The 20621-nt window shown below is 40.9% G+C and overlaps 1 protein-coding gene across 1 annotated transcript; it reads left to right on the top strand.

Moving 5' to 3' along the window:
- Positions 1–362: 362 nt before the first annotated feature.
- LOC100704163 (synapse differentiation-inducing gene protein 1-like) lies at positions 363–7634 on the top strand. The gene is made up of 4 exons (XM_003447730.5): positions 363–942; positions 2699–3191; positions 5938–6075; positions 6773–7634. Exons 2-4 carry the CDS (start codon positions 2769–2771, stop codon positions 6929–6931), a joined length of 720 nt encoding a protein of 239 aa, XP_003447778.1. The 5' UTR covers positions 363–942; positions 2699–2768; the 3' UTR covers positions 6932–7634.
- Positions 7635–20621: the final 12987 nt, after the last annotated feature.

The raw sequence follows: 20621 nt of genomic DNA on the forward strand, positions 1-20621 counted from the left end.
TCCTGGGAGTGGGGTGAAAGGCACATCCAAATTGGCAGTCTCATGATAAATGCATGGGATTTGTCTAAAATATTAATCAAATCTAAATGTGCAATGAATTTGATAGTGGCTTACTCCTGGGCTATATTTGGAACCAGTTCAGAGCCGTGCTGGGACAGGAGACAATGAAATTAAATTGGCAAATCTTCTCAAAACTAGTGATAGAAGCTGGACTCGTGTGAAGAATGGGGAAACCCTAAAAATTAATGTAGCAGAAGGATAGCTTTACAAAAATGTTTCCGTGTTGTGTTTATCTTTAGTGGGCGCTCTCAGCAGGGCGAGAATAACACTTAATCATTTTACTGTGAAGGTGCGAAAGTTAGAAGCAGGGCGATCATTTCACGATACAAATCAGATGCGTTTGCAAAGTGGGAATGGTGGCTCACGTGATCACACATTTCAGAGGCTATATTAAGAACCTGATTCGAAAAGGACTCTTATGCAACAATGCAAAATAGAACCGCTGGGAGGAGGCGTAAAAAGAAGAAACCCGGCCAACACTTGAGATGCTGGAGAGAGTTAGACGACCAAGCAAGAGGGAAGTTTAGAAATGTCAAATCCTTAGTCGGTAATAGAGTTCACGGCGCGACTCACGCAGCCAATCAGTTGGCTGGAGTCAGCTCAGCCTCCGTTGGAGTTGTTTGGAGCCCGAGCCTCGGTGAGATACTGTGCGTAAAATCTGCCTTAAACGCAGCAGCGGCACTGTCACAGCATCCAGAGTCCATTCTCACACACACGGACTTACTTCCGTTTGAAGAGGAGCCGCATGTTGTTGCTACGATGGCAGTTTTGCGAAAACTGTTAATGTGAAGTGGGAAGGTGGGTCCACTGCTCCGTCTCCATCGACTCAGTTGCGTCGAGGAATGATGCTGAGCAAACCTGCCGGAGGATTTTCAACTACAGGTAAGATGACTGACGGAGATGTTCAGCTGCTGGTTGCCACAATATATTCTTAGGCTGCTGTTCTAGGATAGATGTATATTTGAGAGTAGTACAGTGGGAACAAACAGGAAATTCCCTCCATTGTATATTGAAAATTAAGTTTTCCAATTTTACGTGAAGCGGACGCACCACAATAGGGGAAATATATTGTGCCTTTGTTTGTGTTTGTGGCTAAGAAAGTGTCATGTATGGATAACCCACAGCAGATTAAACAAAGACAAGGTAGATAGACAGAGGGACAGAGGTGGTCATTAATAATCGCGGAGTCCAAGACTCTCATGTGCTAAGTGCACTTATTCCAGAGTCTGATGAATTATTTGTGGATGTGAGATGTGATTTTTGTTGTCTAATGTTGTGTGTAATGGAATTCCTTGTTATCTGAAGAGCGGCTCAGGCACAGGAGCATATGAGAATGGACACAGTGTTGAAGATACTGAGCTGAGTGTTGTGTGCGTGTACATATGTGTGAGTGTGTGGGCTCACATTCAGCCACTGGCCCACATTATTCATGCTTCCCCACGGCAAATAACTGTGAAACCTATTGTGGATGCATGAGCTTTTTATTTTTTTAATCATAGGAGGTCAAAGGCTCCAAAGTTCTCCTGTAAATCTGCATGACTTTAAGGACCGCTGTCTCTGACGGCCAGGAAGTCATTGCATATAGAGGAAATAATGCATCTGTTATAACACCCTCTGCCCATTTTATTGTTTACTGTTTGTGGAGACTGTCATAGATAGATAGATAGATAGATAGATAGATAGATAGATACAGTATTTCTGTATGCCATTATGTTCCACTCAGTCACCTAAGGGACCTCAAAAATCAAAATCTCTGTGCAAAATCACAATCGCATTCAAATGTACTTGTGCATTTCCATCCCTGCAGCTTGTTTCTCAGTTTTCAGACTTTCAACTAAACAAACACATGACATAACTCGGACTTATTTTCATAACATAATGCAGCCGCTTTATCTCATTTTGCCATTAGTCACAGGATGAAAAAAATGAATTTGATGGACGAGGTCCACAGGGACTGACCATTTTGCAAAACAAAGTAGTGTATTTGCTTAACCCCAAATCTGGACATGCTCATATCACAGAGCCTCTCATTGGTGGACTCGTTGCCTTAGTGACTGCCTTTCCTGACAGCGTTCTTGTTTTTGTTTGTTACTGTTTTTGTTGTTGTTGTTTTTAATTGCTATTATTTTACATAAAGCAGTCATTTATTATTATTATTTTTTATCTTCTACTCATTAGTCCCACTCTTCAGCTGCATTTGAACATCCAGGCGGAGTCGAGGAGGCCACTTCAGACTTGTCAAATTAGTATGCACTGCGAAATACAGCACCAACTATCATCCTTTCTTCGCATTTTCATTATAGGAAGCTGTGACATGTGGAAGATATTTTTTCACTAAATGTTTATATAAAACTGGAGGGGGGGGCGTGTGAGATGCAACAGTTGAACATACACCAGATGGTGATTTTTATGGCTCAGACTGGTGAGAGCTTGGGAGAGGAATGCTGATTGTCAAACAAGATGAAATATTTCCTGCATTAAAAATCTGTTCTAGAGGGCACATTTTCATGCTTGGATCAAACTGAATTCCTATACCGCACCTAGATTAACTCTATATTCCCTAGAATGTGCTGTGATTAGATTTGACTTCTTTCTTTATGTTTCAGGTTTTATTAACTAGATGAGTTTTTTTTTTCAGCTGCCAGACTGCCCGATATTCTCTGGACTCCATCCTTTGATCCACAAGACGTTTGAACCAGCCCTCAGTCATGGAGAGCCTCAGCGAGCTCCAGAACCCCCTGCTGGACAAAACCAGCAGTCATGCAGTTCCTAACGACTACCAGGGCTACCAGTGTGACTACCCGAGCCAGCCTTATCAGGACAGCCTAATTGGCTACTACTGTGCTGGGGCCAATGGCAAGCATAAGGCTCAGCAATTCTTGGATGCCACCTCGCTCCATTTGGCAGTGGAGGCCTTCTACAGGCCCAACTTCATCCTGTGCAAGGACGACATCAGCCTTCACAGCAAGGACTCGAAAAGCGAGAGCTTTGAGACCACTTTCACGGAGAGTAAGGCGTCAGATGGCATTTCCACGGAAAACACAGTGGATAGCACGCAAGAGGAGAAGGATGCCAAGATACAGACGGTGTCCTATGAGGTGGAGGAGGAGCAGCAAGGTCCTGAGTATGAGGTCAGAGGTCACAGGAAAGGAAAATATGAATATGTTGTCTGCATAAATGGCAGGGCACCACGCTTTATAGGCATGTTATCCATAGCTCCAAGCATCTGATGCAACATGAGGAAGTCTGTATTATTAAGTTATTAGAGAAATAATAAACTTATAATTCTTCATTTTTTATACAAGGCATACAGGAATGATTACTGTAGCCATACATGCTTAAGCAGCAGACCGAAGCAAGAACCGTTTGGCAGTGTTGACAGAGTAATTGAATATTGAGTCACTATATGAAATTAAATGCGTTTCAACACTTGCTTGTAACTGTCAGGGCCAGCTTTCAGCAGAAAATGAGTCACGGTGCTGTAGTGATGCTTATTATTTCATTTGCTGTTCTAATAGACTGTCGGTGTGATTCACGCTCATTTCTCACTCTTTTCTGCAAATGGTCAATCTGCTTGTGACTCTCTGAAATGCGGTGCGGGGTAATTGTTCCCTTTTGTTTTATAATTACATTCCAACAAAATGACACATCTGATTTTTATCTATATGGGCTATTTTTTTCTCTCTTTTTTGGGGCTAATATAGTCATAATAAAAGATAACATGACAGCAAAAAAGAGCAAAGTCTTTTCAGAAGTGGTGAAAATCTAATTTCACCCAGGGACGCTTGTGAAATACTCAGGGCTCTGAGCTGGCAGAGGAAGAAGTATAGCACCCTTACCGAGCTGATGATCACGCCAGCTCCTGTCACTCGGAGGCCTGGCAGATAGATTGAGACATAGCAGCAACTGCCATTAATGCCATAAGTAATGTCGTGCTTTAAGGGTGTTAAGCGAGGCTGTGCTGATTCATGGCCGTCAGAGCAGGTGAGCCCGGAGCCAAAGTTATTCCATGTCAATTCAAAAGCGCAAATGAATGTGATTAACAGTGCTCTGATAAAAAGCTGGCTTTCCAAATGGAATATGAGACCTTTTGCTCCGTACCTACATTTCTTTACTTTCCCCTCCTGCCTCTGTGTTTGTGCGTGCATCCGTGCGCCTCAGCCCTAATATTCGAGTCATGCCGACTCAAAGAAACTGTGATTAAGAGGATTTTTAAAGCTATGGGAATATAAATAAGAGAAACAGAGCAGCAGCTGGGGAAGGTCCATATAGTTCCAAAATTACCCATATATTGTCTGTGGCAGTTTGTGTTTACACATTTTCCCTTCACAGTTGCATGTTGCTGCAGGCCTTGTGTACAATCAGCAAGAGAGAGGGGGGAAAAAACGTAGACCAAGTCTCTGGCAGGTGATGTTTGACATTTGGGTGATACAGACAAAATAAATTGCAGGTAACAAAGTAACAAGACCCTGTGCATGATGCCACTGTGATTGCCCCTGCTAACAAGGTGCACAGATACGTGCGTATGTGTGTGTGCACGCCCCGGTGTTGAGTCGTCTGTCCCCTTCAGACATTAACAAGGACTGGGAGAGAGCTGTGACAGGGCTGTTAAAGGCACTGAGCCTCGGCGGACCCCCATCAGTTATACTGGCAGACCAGACTGGGAGCGTGTTCCCAGCCGACCGGACTCTGTGTCAGGCAAGCTGTCAGTAGGACTGAATGCAGCAGTCACTCAGAACTGTTATCAGTTCTTGCTACGAAGATAAAAGGAGATTACTGCTGTTTGTACTCACCAGTTTATTCATGTGATGTCAGATTATGCAGTTACCACCAGCTGCTGTTTTGATGGATCGTACCCGTCTGTCTAGGTGGACAGTGTTCATAAAGCAGATAAGAGAGAGCTTCATAATCTCTTTCTTGGCAAAGGTATTTGTTTGTAAACTCTTTGGATCCCCCGCTGACCTCTAAATAAGGTTTCTGAGCGGAAATCCTCTGAATATAGCTCAAAGTTATTACATTACATCCAGTGTTTTGGTTAATTCGGATGCGATCAGAGGCTAGAAAATAGTTTAGAATATGCTGTGAAATGTGGCTATTTACAAGTACGGTTCCTTTTCCTCTTGCTTGCCTCACTGCCTGTTCTTTAATTACCTCTAAAATGGCTGGTTCAGTTCCCGCCTTACACATCGATTTCTGTTTTTGCACTTTCCTTTTTCCCTGCTTTGATTGATCCGAAGGCAGGAAGACTAACAAATGAAACCTTGCTCCTGTGGGGGCTGTTTATTTAGACAAACATCCTCTCCATGTCTGGGACAGCTAAGAGAAGTACGGCCACCTTCTCTTAAAGGTCACCTGTGTAGTAGTCACATTGCCATCGTTGCTGCAGGCTCGGTGTGCCCATGTGGCCTAAGTGGCATTCAGATCTATCACTCATTAGCTCCCGTGGCCCTGACTTTCAAGGTACGATGCGTTCAACAGGCTCCTGTTGAACACTTCATAAGACGCCCGGTGCATTAAGGAAAGATGGTGGAGGTCTCTCAGAGTGTAAAAGCAATTTAGCACATAAATGACGCTCTGTCCTGTCACCTTGCAATGATGGAACAATCCGTTAATCCTGTGTTATCTGTCAGACCGCTCATGTGTGTTGACAGAGGCACCAAATCCTCTCTGGCTGACTGAGCACATCCTGTCCTGGGCGGTTGTGGAACAAGGTTAGATACAGTAGAGAGGGAGCATGAGTTGTCAAGCTACGCCACCATAAAGCTGTCCAAAGTACCCCTGGCTATTTATACGTCAGCCATACTCTTTATATATAAGGTTCCACATCCGTTTTTTTTCTGACTTTTAATTTTTCTGTATAAACTCAACGTCTTCCAGAGTGACAGCTCCAGTGACAGTGAGAGTGAGGACAACTTCATCGTGCTGCCCCCTCGGGACTACTTGGGCCTCGCCATCTTCTCCATGCTCTGCTGCTTCTGGCCCTTGGGCATCGTTGCCTTTTACTACTCTCACAAGGTAAAGGCCCAGAGATCTCAAGGATATCATCAACTCTTATTACACTGCATTCTACTTAAGGTCAGTGAGCACAAGCGCTCAGACAAGTGCAGCCGCAGCCCATTTTCCACCCTGTGACCCTCCTTGCAGTTGTTTCAGATGATTGGCTATGTAAATTAAACAGATTCGGCCCACTTGTCAGTCACCTGTGTTCATTTTGGGAAACCATTAACTCTGGGGTTTTGGTTCACAGTGCGCTCCTGTGTGAGCGACCGACTGCCATTATATTGTTTTTTAACTTGTTTTGCTCATAGCTGAGAACTCATTTGCAATTATAGCAGCACCTTTGGTTGGTCTTATGGTTAGCATCCTTCTGGTCCAAAAAACCATTAGGTTCAAGCCCTCTCACCTCAAACGCAGCACAGTGTTTCTCTGTAGTTTGAAACACAATAATTGCAGAGACAATTATAGCAGAACAGAAAATAATGTGTCAAAAGAATAAATAAAGGCCAGCCTCATTTTTGATAGGAAACCAAAACACCCAAACAACACATTTGTCACTGTCAGAGGGATAATGACCTAATTGCCATGGTAACTAATGGCTCCCTGAGAGCATTTCTTGTTTTCTCTCTTTTAACTGTGGCTTTACACCTACTCAGACACTCGGTGCTGATGAGTAACACACCAGCTCATTTCACTCTCTGCTTTGTTTTGTCAGACTGGCAAGGCTGTTGCAAAGGGAGACTTCTCCAGAGCAGGGATGAGCTCCAGAAGAGCCCTATTCCTGGCTGCACTTTCCATTACCATTGGAACAGGGATGTATGTGGGGGTGGTTGTGGCCCTCATAGCCTACCTGTCCAAGCCTGGACATGTATAGCACTAGGACCACATGCTTGGAGGGTGGAGACGGTAGACATAAAGATGAAAGGAAGGGAAAGATTGGACAGATATTTGCCTCTCCTGAAGGTGTGCGTCATTGTCGAAGCTGGCTCTCTGCAAACGCAGAAGCTATATGAAGAGAAAAAACAGAAGGAGAGCGAGAGAAGAAAATATGTGTGGATGGAGTATTACTTGGACAGCATATTGATCTGGATTGAATCTTTATTTCTGGAATGCAACACTCCCGATCCCTCTACAAAAACACAAAAGGACAGTGCTGAGAAAGATGACTACTCTTCTACAAAGACTGTGCTACACTTATCTAAGAAAAAAATGAACTCATCGAGTATGACGCTACCTACCTTTTATCACATTAGTCATTTACAGCATTTTTATTTGACCTTTACATTCAGTGTATTATCTGTCCTTACTGATTGTGTATTATTCTCTTTGTAAATGAATTTCTTGGAAAAACAGTCAGCCAATGGATTTCTGGGTGATTATTCATTTAAGGAATACTCGAAAGGGATCCAGTTAGTAAGACGTGATAAGTGGACCCCTGACAGAAAGACAACAAATGTGTCAAGTGTACACAAAGCTGCCAAGCAGTGGACTAGAAATTTATTAGTGTCTATTGTGTACTGTAAATTTAGTCAATAAATACATTTGGCATGAATAATTAAACACTCTAATGTCTCATATTCCCTTATTCAATTTTCTTTGACAGGTCCGCCTCAGAGCAGGGATAGTTCTGCACTGGCATGGGGCTAGAAAAAAAGCAAGTAATTAACTGAACTCCAGATTATGATTTGATTTAAAAAAACAAAATTAAAAACCTCATTCACAACACAAAGTTTCACATATTAAGGGATGTGTTTAGGTACGAAATCCCAGTGGACCAAAAGCTTAGAGTTAGCTTAGACTGCCTCAGCTGCTGATTTCTGTTTCTCGATGTGAACACAGCACCTGTTGTTCAAACACACTGTTTATGACGGGCAGCCAATCACAACAAAGTTGGTTTAACTGGAAGGCGACTAACATAGTGGGCGTTTATCAATATGCGTACTTGTGCGTACTTGCGTTCTCGTGTACTCGTGATACGTCATCAGTCGGAGACCAAGTACTGTTCCAATTCGAAGTACGCATCACGCCGAGAACGCGAAAAAGTCCCGGATGTGTTCTCGATCCGCCCATTTTATCGAGCATGCATCGGTGTAGACTTGGGACAGCTATATATCCCAGAATGCATTTCGTCCAAAACTCAACAGCGGACTCCCGGCACATCGTCCCCCCCCTCCCCTCCCCGCCCGCTCGCGGTCTTCTCACTACTCAGGTTAAAGAAACTCCAGCAGCTGTCTATAGTATTGAGTGTCCACTAGAATAGAAATAAAAGCGTTCTAACATCTCACCTGCTTGTTTTTATTAAGGTATGTACACGTATGTACATGTACACTATTTGTATTAATAGAGGTTTCACTACTGAGGTTAAAAATGATATATAAGTTACTTAGATCACTTCTAAATGTTAATGTTTGGTTTATTTCAGTGTTTTATTTGTTCCTGAGTAAACCGGTTTGGCTGTGATTAAAGTTAAGCTTCATAACATGTTACTCACAGTTAAATTAGGAGGGGACGGCAGTAAAAACTCCGGACCTGTGACATCATCACGTACGCTGGTACAAATCACGAGTCCGTGCTCGCGTTCTCGGCGGGTACGTACTCCCGTGCGTTCTCGGCGAGTACGTACTCACCGAGAACGCGAGTACGTACTCGCGTACTTGGGCATTGATAAACGGCCAGTTTGTTTCAGAGACAGAATGGACTGAGGGGACAGTCTTGTGCTGCAGCTGAACAGCTAAATCGTTAGTGGTTAGCTTAAAGTATTGAATGATGGAAAGTTGCAGCAGTTAGCTGGACTGAAATAGTTAGCTAAACTAATGAACAATAAACACTTAAACTATTTAAGCTACATTTGACATCGTTTATAATGAAAAGTGATTAATAAACAGTGCTTAAACTAATATCTAAACTGATACAATATTATCATTAGCTATGGTAAATGGACTGGTTCTTATATAGCGCTTTTCTGCTCTACTCTTTTCTACCTGTTTTCTCAAAGCATTTTATACAACATGCCTCATTCACCCAATCATACAAGCACTTTTTTCTATCTTAAAGAGCTTTCTATATAATGTTCACGCGTTCACACATCAAAGAGAAACTTGGGGTTTGTTGCCCACAGACTGGAGCAGCCATGGATCAAACCACCAATCTTCTGATTAGATGACCTGCGCTACCCCTGTGAGCTGACGGCTACCTAAACCTTATCAACAAATAGTTAAAACTATTGGTTGGATAAATGCAACGGTAAAATTTCTCAAACATCCAAGCTAGTCAGTGAAACATTTAGCATCAAAACCTACAACACTACGCAAAAGTCTTGAGTCACAGCATGTAAGACAAAAACAGCCCGAACTCTCTGAAGTCTTCAGAAATAGCTCTCCGGGCTTCTTGGATGACATTTAAAGCTCTTCTTTGTCAGTATGATCCCACACTGCTTCAATAATGTTGAGATCAGGCTGTGGGGAGGCCATCAATTTTCCATCAATTTTGACAAGATGTCCAACATCACTGATTGAAATGCAGCCCCAAACATGACAGAGACTCCATTGTGTTTTACAGATGACTTTAGACACTCACTGTTTTACCTCTCATGACTTCGTCTGTACATATTGACAAAAACGCAAAATTTCTACTCATCAGTCCATAAGAACTGTTGCCACTGATTTGCAGGTCAGTTCTTGTGTAATTTGATATACCTCAGCCATTTCGCTCCATTTCCTAAAATGACACACTGCACTCTTGAGAGATATGCCAAGTCTTGACATCGACCCTTCAACTGGGACTATGTTTGATGAGGTTTCAGCAAAAAGTAGATTGGATCTGAAGGGCCAGATACATCTCTCAGGTTCTGTGCCATGTCTTAGCAGAATTGTTTTTCCTGTTTCTTAAGGACACGACTTTCAGATACTGCCCATCTGCTGTGGAAAGGGTTTTAAGCCTTCATGCTTTTGTTCTCTACTTGTCCAGTTTCCTCAATTTGTTTCTTTTCGGACACAGAGCATACTGTGCCAAGAGATGACAAATTTTCAGCTAATAGCTCTTTGGGAATCACCTTGTTGGCACATAAATACTATTTTATGCCTGTCCAACTATGCTATCCTTGAGATTTTTCATAGATTCAACTTAAGAAATGGGAGCAAATTATGTGGCTGCTAGCGAAACAGTGCCTTAAGACACAATTTATATTTATGTGTAGACACAATGCTGGTTAATCCTTTGAGATAGGTACACTTTGACAAAATTAACAACTTTTTTTTTTCAAAGAAGTGATCCAAGGTCATTTATTCTGTGTCTTTTATGAACTGGCATTCTGAATTCATGAGATTATGTTGTCACAATGTAAAACCTGTTTACCGTTTCTGCAGCAGATGTATTTTTACTGTAGTCTGCAACGTCTGTTAAAACAGCTCCAAGTCTCGGTTGATGAAGGCATCCTTTGGCTTATTTATAAGGCTGTCAAGGTACATCAGAGAACAAAGGTTGGAAACAAGTAAACGGGACACCGATTGTGTGGTTTGCAAAGCCTGTCAAAGCTTATTGTCGACCACGGAGCATTAGATTGACCACTTACTGTTGCAGGCACAAGCCAGTGCAGTCACTGGCATGTCTCTTCACTGTCGTTTGGCATCACTCACTGTCGAGGCTCGAGGTGACTTCAGCTGCCAGAATGCTGTGAGCAGGAACAGGAACAGTGCCTACACTCTGAAGTCAGAATGTCAAAACAAAATTAGACCAGCGCTTCACTCGGCTCGAAAACTTGGAACCACCACCACGCACGTCCCGTTCCCTTGCCCCACCTGCCATGCATACAGTTCATTAGCCTCAGAGTAATAGCTGTCAGGTTCAGCTCTGCAGACAGCATAGCCAAGAAGCAGGAGAAAACAGATCACAACAAATAAATGTAGTAGACACTAATATTTAATTGCTAAGAATCCTACCCATCATAAAATCAATTCAGGCAAATATTTGGCACATTAATGAAAAATTTTCTTGAGTCATATGAAGGACACACAGTCCTGCAACAGACGACTTGTGCACATGATGTTGCTTTAAAGCAGCAGCACAGGTAACCACTTCGTATAATAAACCCTGCCTTATCAGCAAACTGTTTACTGAGGTCATAAATCAGAGTGAATTTTAATTTTCCACATAGAATTCCACATCCGTTTGCCCCCCATACCCAGTCATTAGAAAGGATTCACGTTCAAGGCACTTCTTTAATAGCTTCAGACGCTGAGACTGCATCCATCTTTCACATTCAGGTGCTGAAGAGAACAATAAAAAGAGGAACAGAAGAAGAGAAAGTGGACGAACAACTAAAATAAGTCTCAAACTGGCCCTCAGCTGCTGTCCAAACCTTTGTGGAACCAAATACAGGAAGACAGAGACCTAGCTGGCTTTCCACTGCCAGACAAGCAAGTAACAGCAGCTGGTCATGTCCCACACTGCAGAACATGTTAGCCTGTGTTAGCAAAATCTTGTTTGCTCATCAAGACTGTACTGGACAGGCACAACATGAAGTAAGGAAATTTGTGTTTGTGTAGATTATATCTTTGTTGTAACAATGTATCTTGGCAATATCACTGGAAAGCGTGTTTATATCCACTTAAATGGTGCCACATTTGTAAGGAAAATGCGTTTGTGGGTTGAGCAGCAGAGTTGAGCATGAGGGTTGCACCCATGAAGAACTTGGCCAAATCTGCAACGGTATAAGATTTATTGCCAAGATGCATTGTTACAACATAGAAATCATTGATACAAATGCATATGTTCTTAATTTATAAGTTTATATACATACCTGTATAATTAAGGCAAAGGAATGCCTGTGTTACTATTTTAAGCAGAAATAAGAAGAGCGACTATTGACCTCTGTTTGTTTTATACATATATATACATATATGTACAGCCCATTCTGTATCAGATAGACTAGATAGCAAGTCTTACAGGAAGCCTGCATACCCGGACCTTTCCTAAATTCATCTGCTTTCTCTTTTTCAGCTTCTCCCCGAGCAAGTTTCTAATGCATGAAATGTGGCTTGATGGGGGAGACGGGGGCGAAAGTGCCGCTCTCATCAATGGGAGCTGTATGGGGTGCTGAAGTGGGCTCACTCTGAGAGAAAGTGCAGCGTTGCATGTGTTTTCTCTCCCTCAATAGATAGGAAGCTTCACCCACGCCTGCTAGCTCACTCACAGCATCCATAGCAAGCTCAGACCACCAGAAGCAAACTGATTTTATTAGTCATCCACCCCCACGTGAATAAAAACTTTCCAAGAGGCAGCAGGTTGAACGTGTACTTCTTCAAATATTGCAGCGCACATGTGAGCTGCGCTGTAAGCATCACCGTACGTAATCCAGGCTTTTCATTTTGAAAGGACACTACATTCTTTGTACCGAGTTTCTAAATATAATCGCATCTATAATTATCCGATTTTGTCGAGTCACACCCCCACCTTGTCACATCACATCATGAAAATAGACTGAATGGGTCTTGTACGCAGAACTAAAGTAGGACAATCACATTTCTAGAAGAATAACTGTGATGAATGAGCTGTAACAAAAAGCCCAATAAACTGGAATGGAGTGGAAACACAAAAACACATTAAAGCTGAGTGCTGAATAAATAGCGAGCATCATCACGCAACTGAAAGGCATTTTCAGATTATCATCACCACTTTAATAAATACTTGTCACCTCTTCCTGCTCACAACTAGACGACCGACGAGTAGACGATATCTTTAGTGGCTGAAGTCGCAGCAGATGGCCGCCCCTCCCTGAGCCTGGTTCTGCCGGAGGTTTCTTCCTGTTAAAAGGGAGTTTTTCCTTCCCACTGTCGCCAAAGTGCTTGCTCATAGGGGGTCATATGATTGTTGGGTTTTTCTCTGTATTTATTATTGTGCGATCTATTGTACAATATAAAGCGCCTTGAGGCGACTTTTGTTGTGATTTGGCGCTATATAAATAAAATTGAATTGAATTGAATTGAATTGAATTGAAGTGGTTGCGAGAAAGAACGATACCTGCTAGCTTTTATTACAGATGTTGTGATTTTTTCCCCCTTCTTTTTATTGACCTATTGAAGAAAAAATCGTGGACATTTCTCTTTTGAAAAAGAAATAAGACTCAACAGAAACCACAATCTAAACTTGCCATTCAAAGGGAAGTTGTAAATGAGGAAGTGGACATTGTGACCTGAAATTTCACACAGTTGGAGATGTGGCGGTTATCTCATTAAAGTGGCAAAACCTCTTTGCTCGGTATTGTGTGACGGATCTTAAATCAAAAGCACATAGTTCAGCTGGTAGATTATAGACTCTTGCATTCTGTCTGAAGTTCATCAGCTTTCATGTAGACAGATAAATGTAAAAATTTTATCTATATTTGATTATTCCGGAGACATTTTTTAGGTCAAAAATAGCTCCAATGACTTCTCTGGAATGGGTAAAACTAAACTGACATCTGAAACCTCAGAGATTTCAGCTGTTTATATGCAGACACAAGAAGCAAAGAGCGGTATAGTCCTCAGTCAGCATTTCCACATTGCCAGCAGTTTCTGATGGTCCCATTCAAGCACATTCAGATTCAAATGTAAAAGCTTTTTTTCTTCCTCTCTTTACTGAAATGTGTTTATTTATATTCCATTTGTATTTATTTTACAGACTGATGTCCTCCCTGTAGGATTTGAAAACCCCACACACATACACACTCTTTAAGAATATTCTGGGACATGCTCCAACCTCTCACAATGCCGCATTATATAGGTAGATACTGGAAATGGATGGAAGAATGTATTTATTAAAATACTGCAGGAGGAAACATGTAACAGCCAAAAATATTTATTTTTTATTTTATTTGTGAGATAAAGAATTTATCAAATGGAATCCCAAATCTTAGAGATTAAAGTTGCTGTCTGTCACTGAGTGATTTCCCCCCTTTTTTAAACAAAGTAATATGGAAGAGTTTTTTTGTTTGTTTGTTTTTTGTCTGCCAGGGTCCCTTTTAACTTGAGATACATTTTGGGAGCTCATTCTAAATATATTTATTAAATATGTGAACAGGAGGATTAACAATCCACAGCATATGCCAGAAGAGATACTCTTATTGCTTAATTAAACGATGCATTTTTTTTTTATTTATGTTTTTATATAAACACACAGCCACTTAATTAGTTACATATTACAAATATGTAATCAGCCTTTTATCTACTGGAGCCATCCCTGGGGTTACAAAGAAATGTCTGTAAAAAGATCAATTGTCTAATGAGTGACAGGGGTCAGAGGAGAATGACCAAAACTAATTCAACCTAACGGGAAGGCAACATTAATGCAAATAACCACTTTATATAGGCAATGTATGCAGAAGAGCATCTGTGAATCCATAACATGTTGTACTTTAGAGCAGGTGAGCTACAGCAGCAGAAGACCACACAGGTTGTCAACTAAGAACAAGAAACTGAGGCTACGATTCAAATGGGCTCGTCACAGTTGGACAACAGAAGATTGGATAAACATTGTATGGTCTGATGAGTAAACAACATGATAGCATGGATCCATCCTCCCTTGTATAAATAGTTCAGGCTGCTGCTGCTACTGGTGCTACTGCTGGTGGTGTAAAGGTGGCAAACCTGCAGCAACTGTGTACTGCTGTCATGTTAACATGGACTCTCTGAGGAATGTTTCCGGCTCCTTGTTGAGTCTGTGCCGTGAAGACTTGAAGCAGTTCTGAAGACAATATAGGGGGACCAACCCTGTACTAGCAATGTGTCCTCAAAAGGCATAAAATAATCTCTGATCACTGAACTTAAAACTGTGTTTGCTGCTGAATATATGCAATTCCAAAGAGAACCTTCTGATTTTCAGTGCTGGGTTACAGTATTGTAGCTATGGCAAAAAAGGAGTACACCCTGTATCAGTTCTAAGGTTTACTTTTCAGGCTATCATAAAAAATAATCATTGGTGGGTCTTAAAATTAGGTTGACATCAGATGGACAACACATGACATATTAGACTGTGCCATTATTTATTTATCAAAAATTAAAGCAAAATGCAGAAATAATGTCTGAAAAACTAAGCACACCTTTACTGCTTCTATAGGAATTGGGAGGAGAAGTAGCAGCCAGCTGCTGCTAACCAGTCACACCTGATTAATTGATCATCAGCAAACAAGTATGAATGCCTCCATAAAAGCACGAGCTTTAGTTTGCAGTATTCAGGTGTGTGTTATAGTTTGGTGCAAAGACATCAGCACTTGTCTAAGAGAAGCAATTGTTGCTGCCCATCTGTCTGGGAAAGGTTATATAGTCATTTCCGAACAATTTAAAGTCCATCATTCTACAGTGAGAAAGATGATTCACAAGTGAGCAAGAAGTGACCCAGGAGTGGTCGTCCCCGGAAATTCACCCCAAGGTGAGGGAGTGCTATGCTTCTGTGTCTGTAATGGACTGAAACAAAGCTACGACATGTATCAATTATAATATCAAAACTTTTTCATTTGCACCCCTTTAAAAAAGTCATATCAAATACTCAGTGCAATAAGTGATGAACATGAACCAGGGACGTTTACTAAAGTATCATATATGAGTACAGTTGAGTTTACATTAAAGCTATTTCATGGTTTTACTTCATTAGACTTCACAGGGAAATACATGTCTGATGACACTGGATTTTGTGACATCATTGGTTAATTTATTAGTCTGTTTTTCCTCTTTTGGTTGTTTAACTAGTACTTTGCAACATTTCTAGCTTTTAAAATGAAGCAGAGTCACTTTGCGTCCTTTTAAAATACAATCTTATGAAAAAACCCAGTGAAATAATTCATAATAAAACACACACACATACATTTCCTCAAGTACTTTATTTCAGTAGAGTTTTGAGGTACTTTATTTTTCCACTTTATACTGTTTCATGGGTCTGCTTCATTATGTTTCAGAGAGAAATATTGTACTTGTCACGCCACTACATTTTTTAACACTACACCGGCTGTTCTTTTAAGCTGTTGGTTTACGACCTTTCCTACCTTTAAAATGAACCAGCAAATGAGTATTTTTACTCATTTGCTGCTCTGATTATTTCATTTCAGTGAATTTAAGGGATTTAAAGAGGTTACCATATTCAGTGTTTCATTTTGGAGTTTTCTGGGCTCTGAACTGCAATGTGTGGGAAACAATGTTACATAAAATAGATATTTTGGTGGCATAGTCCACCTTTACTTCAATTCAGTTCAGTTCAGTTTTATTTAAATAGCACCCAATCACAGTGGTCACCTCAAGGAGCTTTAAGGTAAAGATCCTACAATAATACAGAGGAAAGTTCAACAATCAGACTGTGAGCAAGCACTTGGCGACAGTGGGAAGGAAAAACTCCCTTTCAATAGGAAGAAACCTCCAGCAGAACCAGGCTCATCTAATCATTCACACTGTAACCTACGGTCCTTGTAATTCAGATCCATGTAACTTAGTAGGAAAAATCTGTATTCCAAACAGGTGTTCTGAGGCACTTTTTAGTATGCATCAGGAAATAAAGACATCCCCACAACTCTTAGCACAACACTTGTCAGCATCCATTTCTGTAAACCCATCTGTCTTCTCTTCTCTCCCTCCCTTCAAACCCCACTTTCACATCAGAGTTAAGCTCATCTTTGAAGCATTTCACACATTCATGCTTATCTGCCCTCGCACCTTTGTCGCACAGCAACATGCCTCCCTCTCTGTGGCGCCGGCATTTGCCAGGACGCACACTGGATTGATAAGGGCCTCGCAGTCTCATCTTCTGGCTTCACTTATCACCCTTGAGCAACAAGGGAGCGCGGTCTATGCATTCATGGTTCTCTTCATTGATAAGAACAGACCGGACACTTTTTTCCCCTTTTTTGCCTCTTTGCTCAGAGCATTCCTCAAAACCGCTGTCTTATGCCAGCCAAAGCATTTAATGCAGCTGTAAGATAAGACTCTAGAAGATGTGATGGTTTTTAATTGCAACCTGAGTGCCTGACACCTTACGGGTAGCGGTAATGTAATTTTCCTAGACAAGAAATATGAAGCAGCAAGTAATAAAAGCCAGTAAGATCATTTTAAGGTAAACAGAGTCTAACACAGTTTATGTCTGCCCAGATGACTGGAGCTGGCATCTGAAACTATCTACAGATGGCCTGCTGAAAATACCGAGCACTGAAGGCTGGAGGGCGGCTGCAGTGGATGGCTGCTGGTGTCGTGCCACACATCATAAATCTTTCTGGGACAAGCAGTCAAGTCCAACTTCAAGAGATAACTGATATCCATTAGTAGAGTAGGCAGCAGTGACAAAGAGCAGTCTTTGTCTGTAGCACTCAGATGAGACAGAGGACACACATCCAGAGACAAAGAACTCCCATCATGCTGCTTTAATCGGGCTATAAATCTGACACACAGCATTTAGAGAGATTTGAAATCCAGCAGTGTGTTTTATGCAAGGGAAATGTGTGTATAACATTTTTGAATGAGAAACATTGTGAACAAATCATTCTCTCTTGCTTAATTTTACAATGTTGATGCTATAGGAAATGTCAACAAGTGAGCAGGTGAGGAAACATAATGAAATATTCTTGTTTTTTACACCAGCTACTCATAAATCTGCTATACTGGGGAGAAAACAGAGGATTGTTCAATGCAGCAGACTTCAATCAACAGATTAATCAAATGATTTGAGGATTAAAGAAGCATAATTATTGCACAAAGAGACTAATATATCATGCAGACACTCAGAACACTGATTTCAGTGAAATTTCAATATTAAGGAGATAATAATTCTAATCCAGAGACATGTAAGAGACAGCCAGCTGGGTCAGTGTGGCTTTCAAAAAAAAAAAAAAGAACCGTGGAGATGAAATCAGTCCCCGGGCAGCACAGATCATTTAGCCACAGTATCAATTCCATCTCCATTAACCCACAGCAGACAGCCTCATCACAGAGAGCACCAGAAGAGTGACAAGAGATGACAAATATTGATCAAGATATCAGATCCTGTCTGCTCAGAAGCTTGTAATACGACCCTTTTTCTCTTCATCCTGACAGATATGAATCGATGATAAGATGGAAATGATTTTCCTGGATTTTTGTACATGGACAGGATTTTGTGAAATATGTCATTGAGAAGCTGTGTTTTAATTAAATTTACATGGACATACGTGGATTCAGGGCTTTTGATTTTAAATGCTCAAGATTGAAGCTCAATACTGCCACCCTGTGGCCAGAATAATCGATTTCTTTATCAACCTAGAGGATTTTGCATTTTATGCTATTGATAGAGTGCAAATATTCTATTTGTCTATGTTAACAGACTGTATATGCACACTGTTTGTATTTATAAATTTTATGTTGGTGTATACTATGTGGAAAAATAAAATACCAGTGCATGAAGATGTGCACAAATCATGGCACACGTGCTTTTGCTAAGATTATGGGCATATAACGATTATTTTATGAGATGTGGATTGATCGTTTAGATTAAAAAAGAAAGAAAGACAGAAAGAAATTGAAGTTTGCAGACAACGCAGCCATCTGCTGATAATGAAATCTCCTGAGCAGATATTGAGTTTCCTTTTTCACCTGCAGCTTTATTATTTCCTATTAGCATTATTGTCTGTTTTAAATCTAGCTTGTGGCAAAACCTTCATGCACAAGAGAAAGGCATGCTATTCATCACATGAGGAATGACTTGAAATGAGAGTTTTAACTTCTTTAGTTGTGCGGTGGCTTTATTTCTATGGTTTGGGGTTTTATTGTTAACTCCTGCTTCTGTGCTGACATTTGAACCACACATTTTGCAATTTCTAAACCCACCAGAGAGCCTATCTTCATGTTCTCAAATAAAGATGTAATGAAAAGCCATCTGCAAGAGATGCTCAGGTTTTTGATTGTACTGATAGGGTTATGCAGCAGGGGGCAGAACAGCACCACATTTCATTACACTGCGGTCTATCTATATCTCCGTTTGATTTCAAGTCTGCATGAAACTGGAGCCAAGAGGCTTCCAAAAATGATCTGTATGCACTTAATCTCACTCATAAAGTCATATCGCTCAGAACCCCATCAAAAAGAAATTGAATGTTAATATTGCATTAGTCAGAAATCTTTCCATAAAGCTCCCCCAGATATCACTTTGCATGGATTGAGATGATCTTATCATGGTCTTCAACAAGCAGACTGCCCATCAAAAGGGATACTGTGAATTACCTCCTCATATCCAATGTAAACAGCTTGATCTTCACCAAATCTGGTCTATAATAACCTTCTATTTCACTCTCAGAGGATTAAATAGCTTTGCACTTTAGAGGAATAATCCTAACTCTGTATATGTCTTGGCCTCAATAACTGAAACGGGCTGAGGGTGTGTGGAGTAGAGGTGTATGTATATTGCCATTCATTACGCTCACTCAGTTTCAAATAGCTATCGGGCTCATGGGGGGATTTCTTCTTTAAGGATGGTGCAGTAAGGAGGATGCAGTTTAATATGATGTTTATTTTCAGCTTTAAATTCTTCAGAATAGTAAGAAAGAGGAAGATTGAGAAGGAGAGAGAGAGATAGCAACTTGTAAGAGTTCAAGAGTTTAACTTCAGGGCGCTTTAGGAAACACAGGAACCATCAATCGCCAATTAAGTACTGTTAATTGTTTGGCAGTTGCCAACCAATTAACAGCAGTAAACCAGGCATAGGCAGTGCAATATTTACATGCTAAAACATTCTAACTAGCACTAAACACATAATAGAGTTGAGGCTGATGAAATGGCATTAATTTTGTAAATGTCTTATTATATAAACACAGAGAGAGATAGCTAGATAGATAGACAGGCTAACTAACGTGCCCTGGAATTCTTTCACTGAAATACCAGACTCTTATTGGCACCACAGAAGAAGTCATGAGACCACCAGCAGGGTTTATCCTCTGAGGATCTTGAATGTCATACAACAGTTTGTTGAGACCAACACAAGGGTATAAAGCTAAAATAAGATATCATTTAGTGATACATAAACTGGAAACGTATGTCTAGGTTAGCGAAGGCTACGAAATAAGATGAGCTTGAAACCAGTAATGGTTCTTGTGAGCATGAAATGTATCTGCTGTGGTGTCCCTTAATGCTAAATCTATCAGGTCTGAAGATTATTCTGCAGCTGGTTATTTTTGTGCTCTGCCCTGAAAGTATAGAAATATCAGAAATGATGATATCTGAAATATCTTTCTAAGGTTTTAATATCAAGAATTAAACCTTCCTTAACATTGCTGCTCACAAATTAACTCATCAGTGGAGAAGAATCTTCTTAACATCAACATTTCCTGCTCTCCTGGCACATCCCAGAGCATTTTTACCCATCGTTATTGATTGTATGTATACTTATCTCTGTCAACAAAGTAATTAACAACCTTTTCCCTATCGACTGACATTATGATTTCGAACTGAGAGCCATTCACTGCGGAGACATTCGGGGCCACACTGAGCGCAGTCGTCCCTTGCCTTTTGAAATTGCTCTCCGTTTAATTGGAATGGAACGCGGTTGTTCAACTCATTAAGAAGCCCCATTAGAAAGTGTGTGAA

The sequence above is a fragment of the Oreochromis niloticus genome, linkage group LG19 (genome assembly GCF_001858045.2).
Source record: "Oreochromis niloticus isolate F11D_XX linkage group LG19, O_niloticus_UMD_NMBU, whole genome shotgun sequence".
In the NCBI taxonomy this organism is placed as follows: Eukaryota; Metazoa; Chordata; class Actinopteri; order Cichliformes; family Cichlidae; genus Oreochromis; species Oreochromis niloticus.

What these genes read in the sequence shown, in the direction of transcription:
- LOC100704163 (XM_003447730.5), top strand. Translation starts at nt 2,769, where the DNA reads ATGGAGAGCCTCAGCGAGCTCCAGAACCCCCTGCTGGACAAAACCAGC. An exon ending in AGCAAGGTCCTGAGTATGAG is followed by an intron (nt 3,192 to 5,937) that starts GTCAGAGGTCAC and finishes AACGTCTTCCAG; the next exon opens with AGTGACAGCTCCAGTGACAG. An exon ending in CCTTTTACTACTCTCACAAG is followed by an intron (nt 6,076 to 6,772) that starts GTAAAGGCCCAG and finishes TTGTTTTGTCAG; the next exon opens with ACTGGCAAGGCTGTTGCAAA.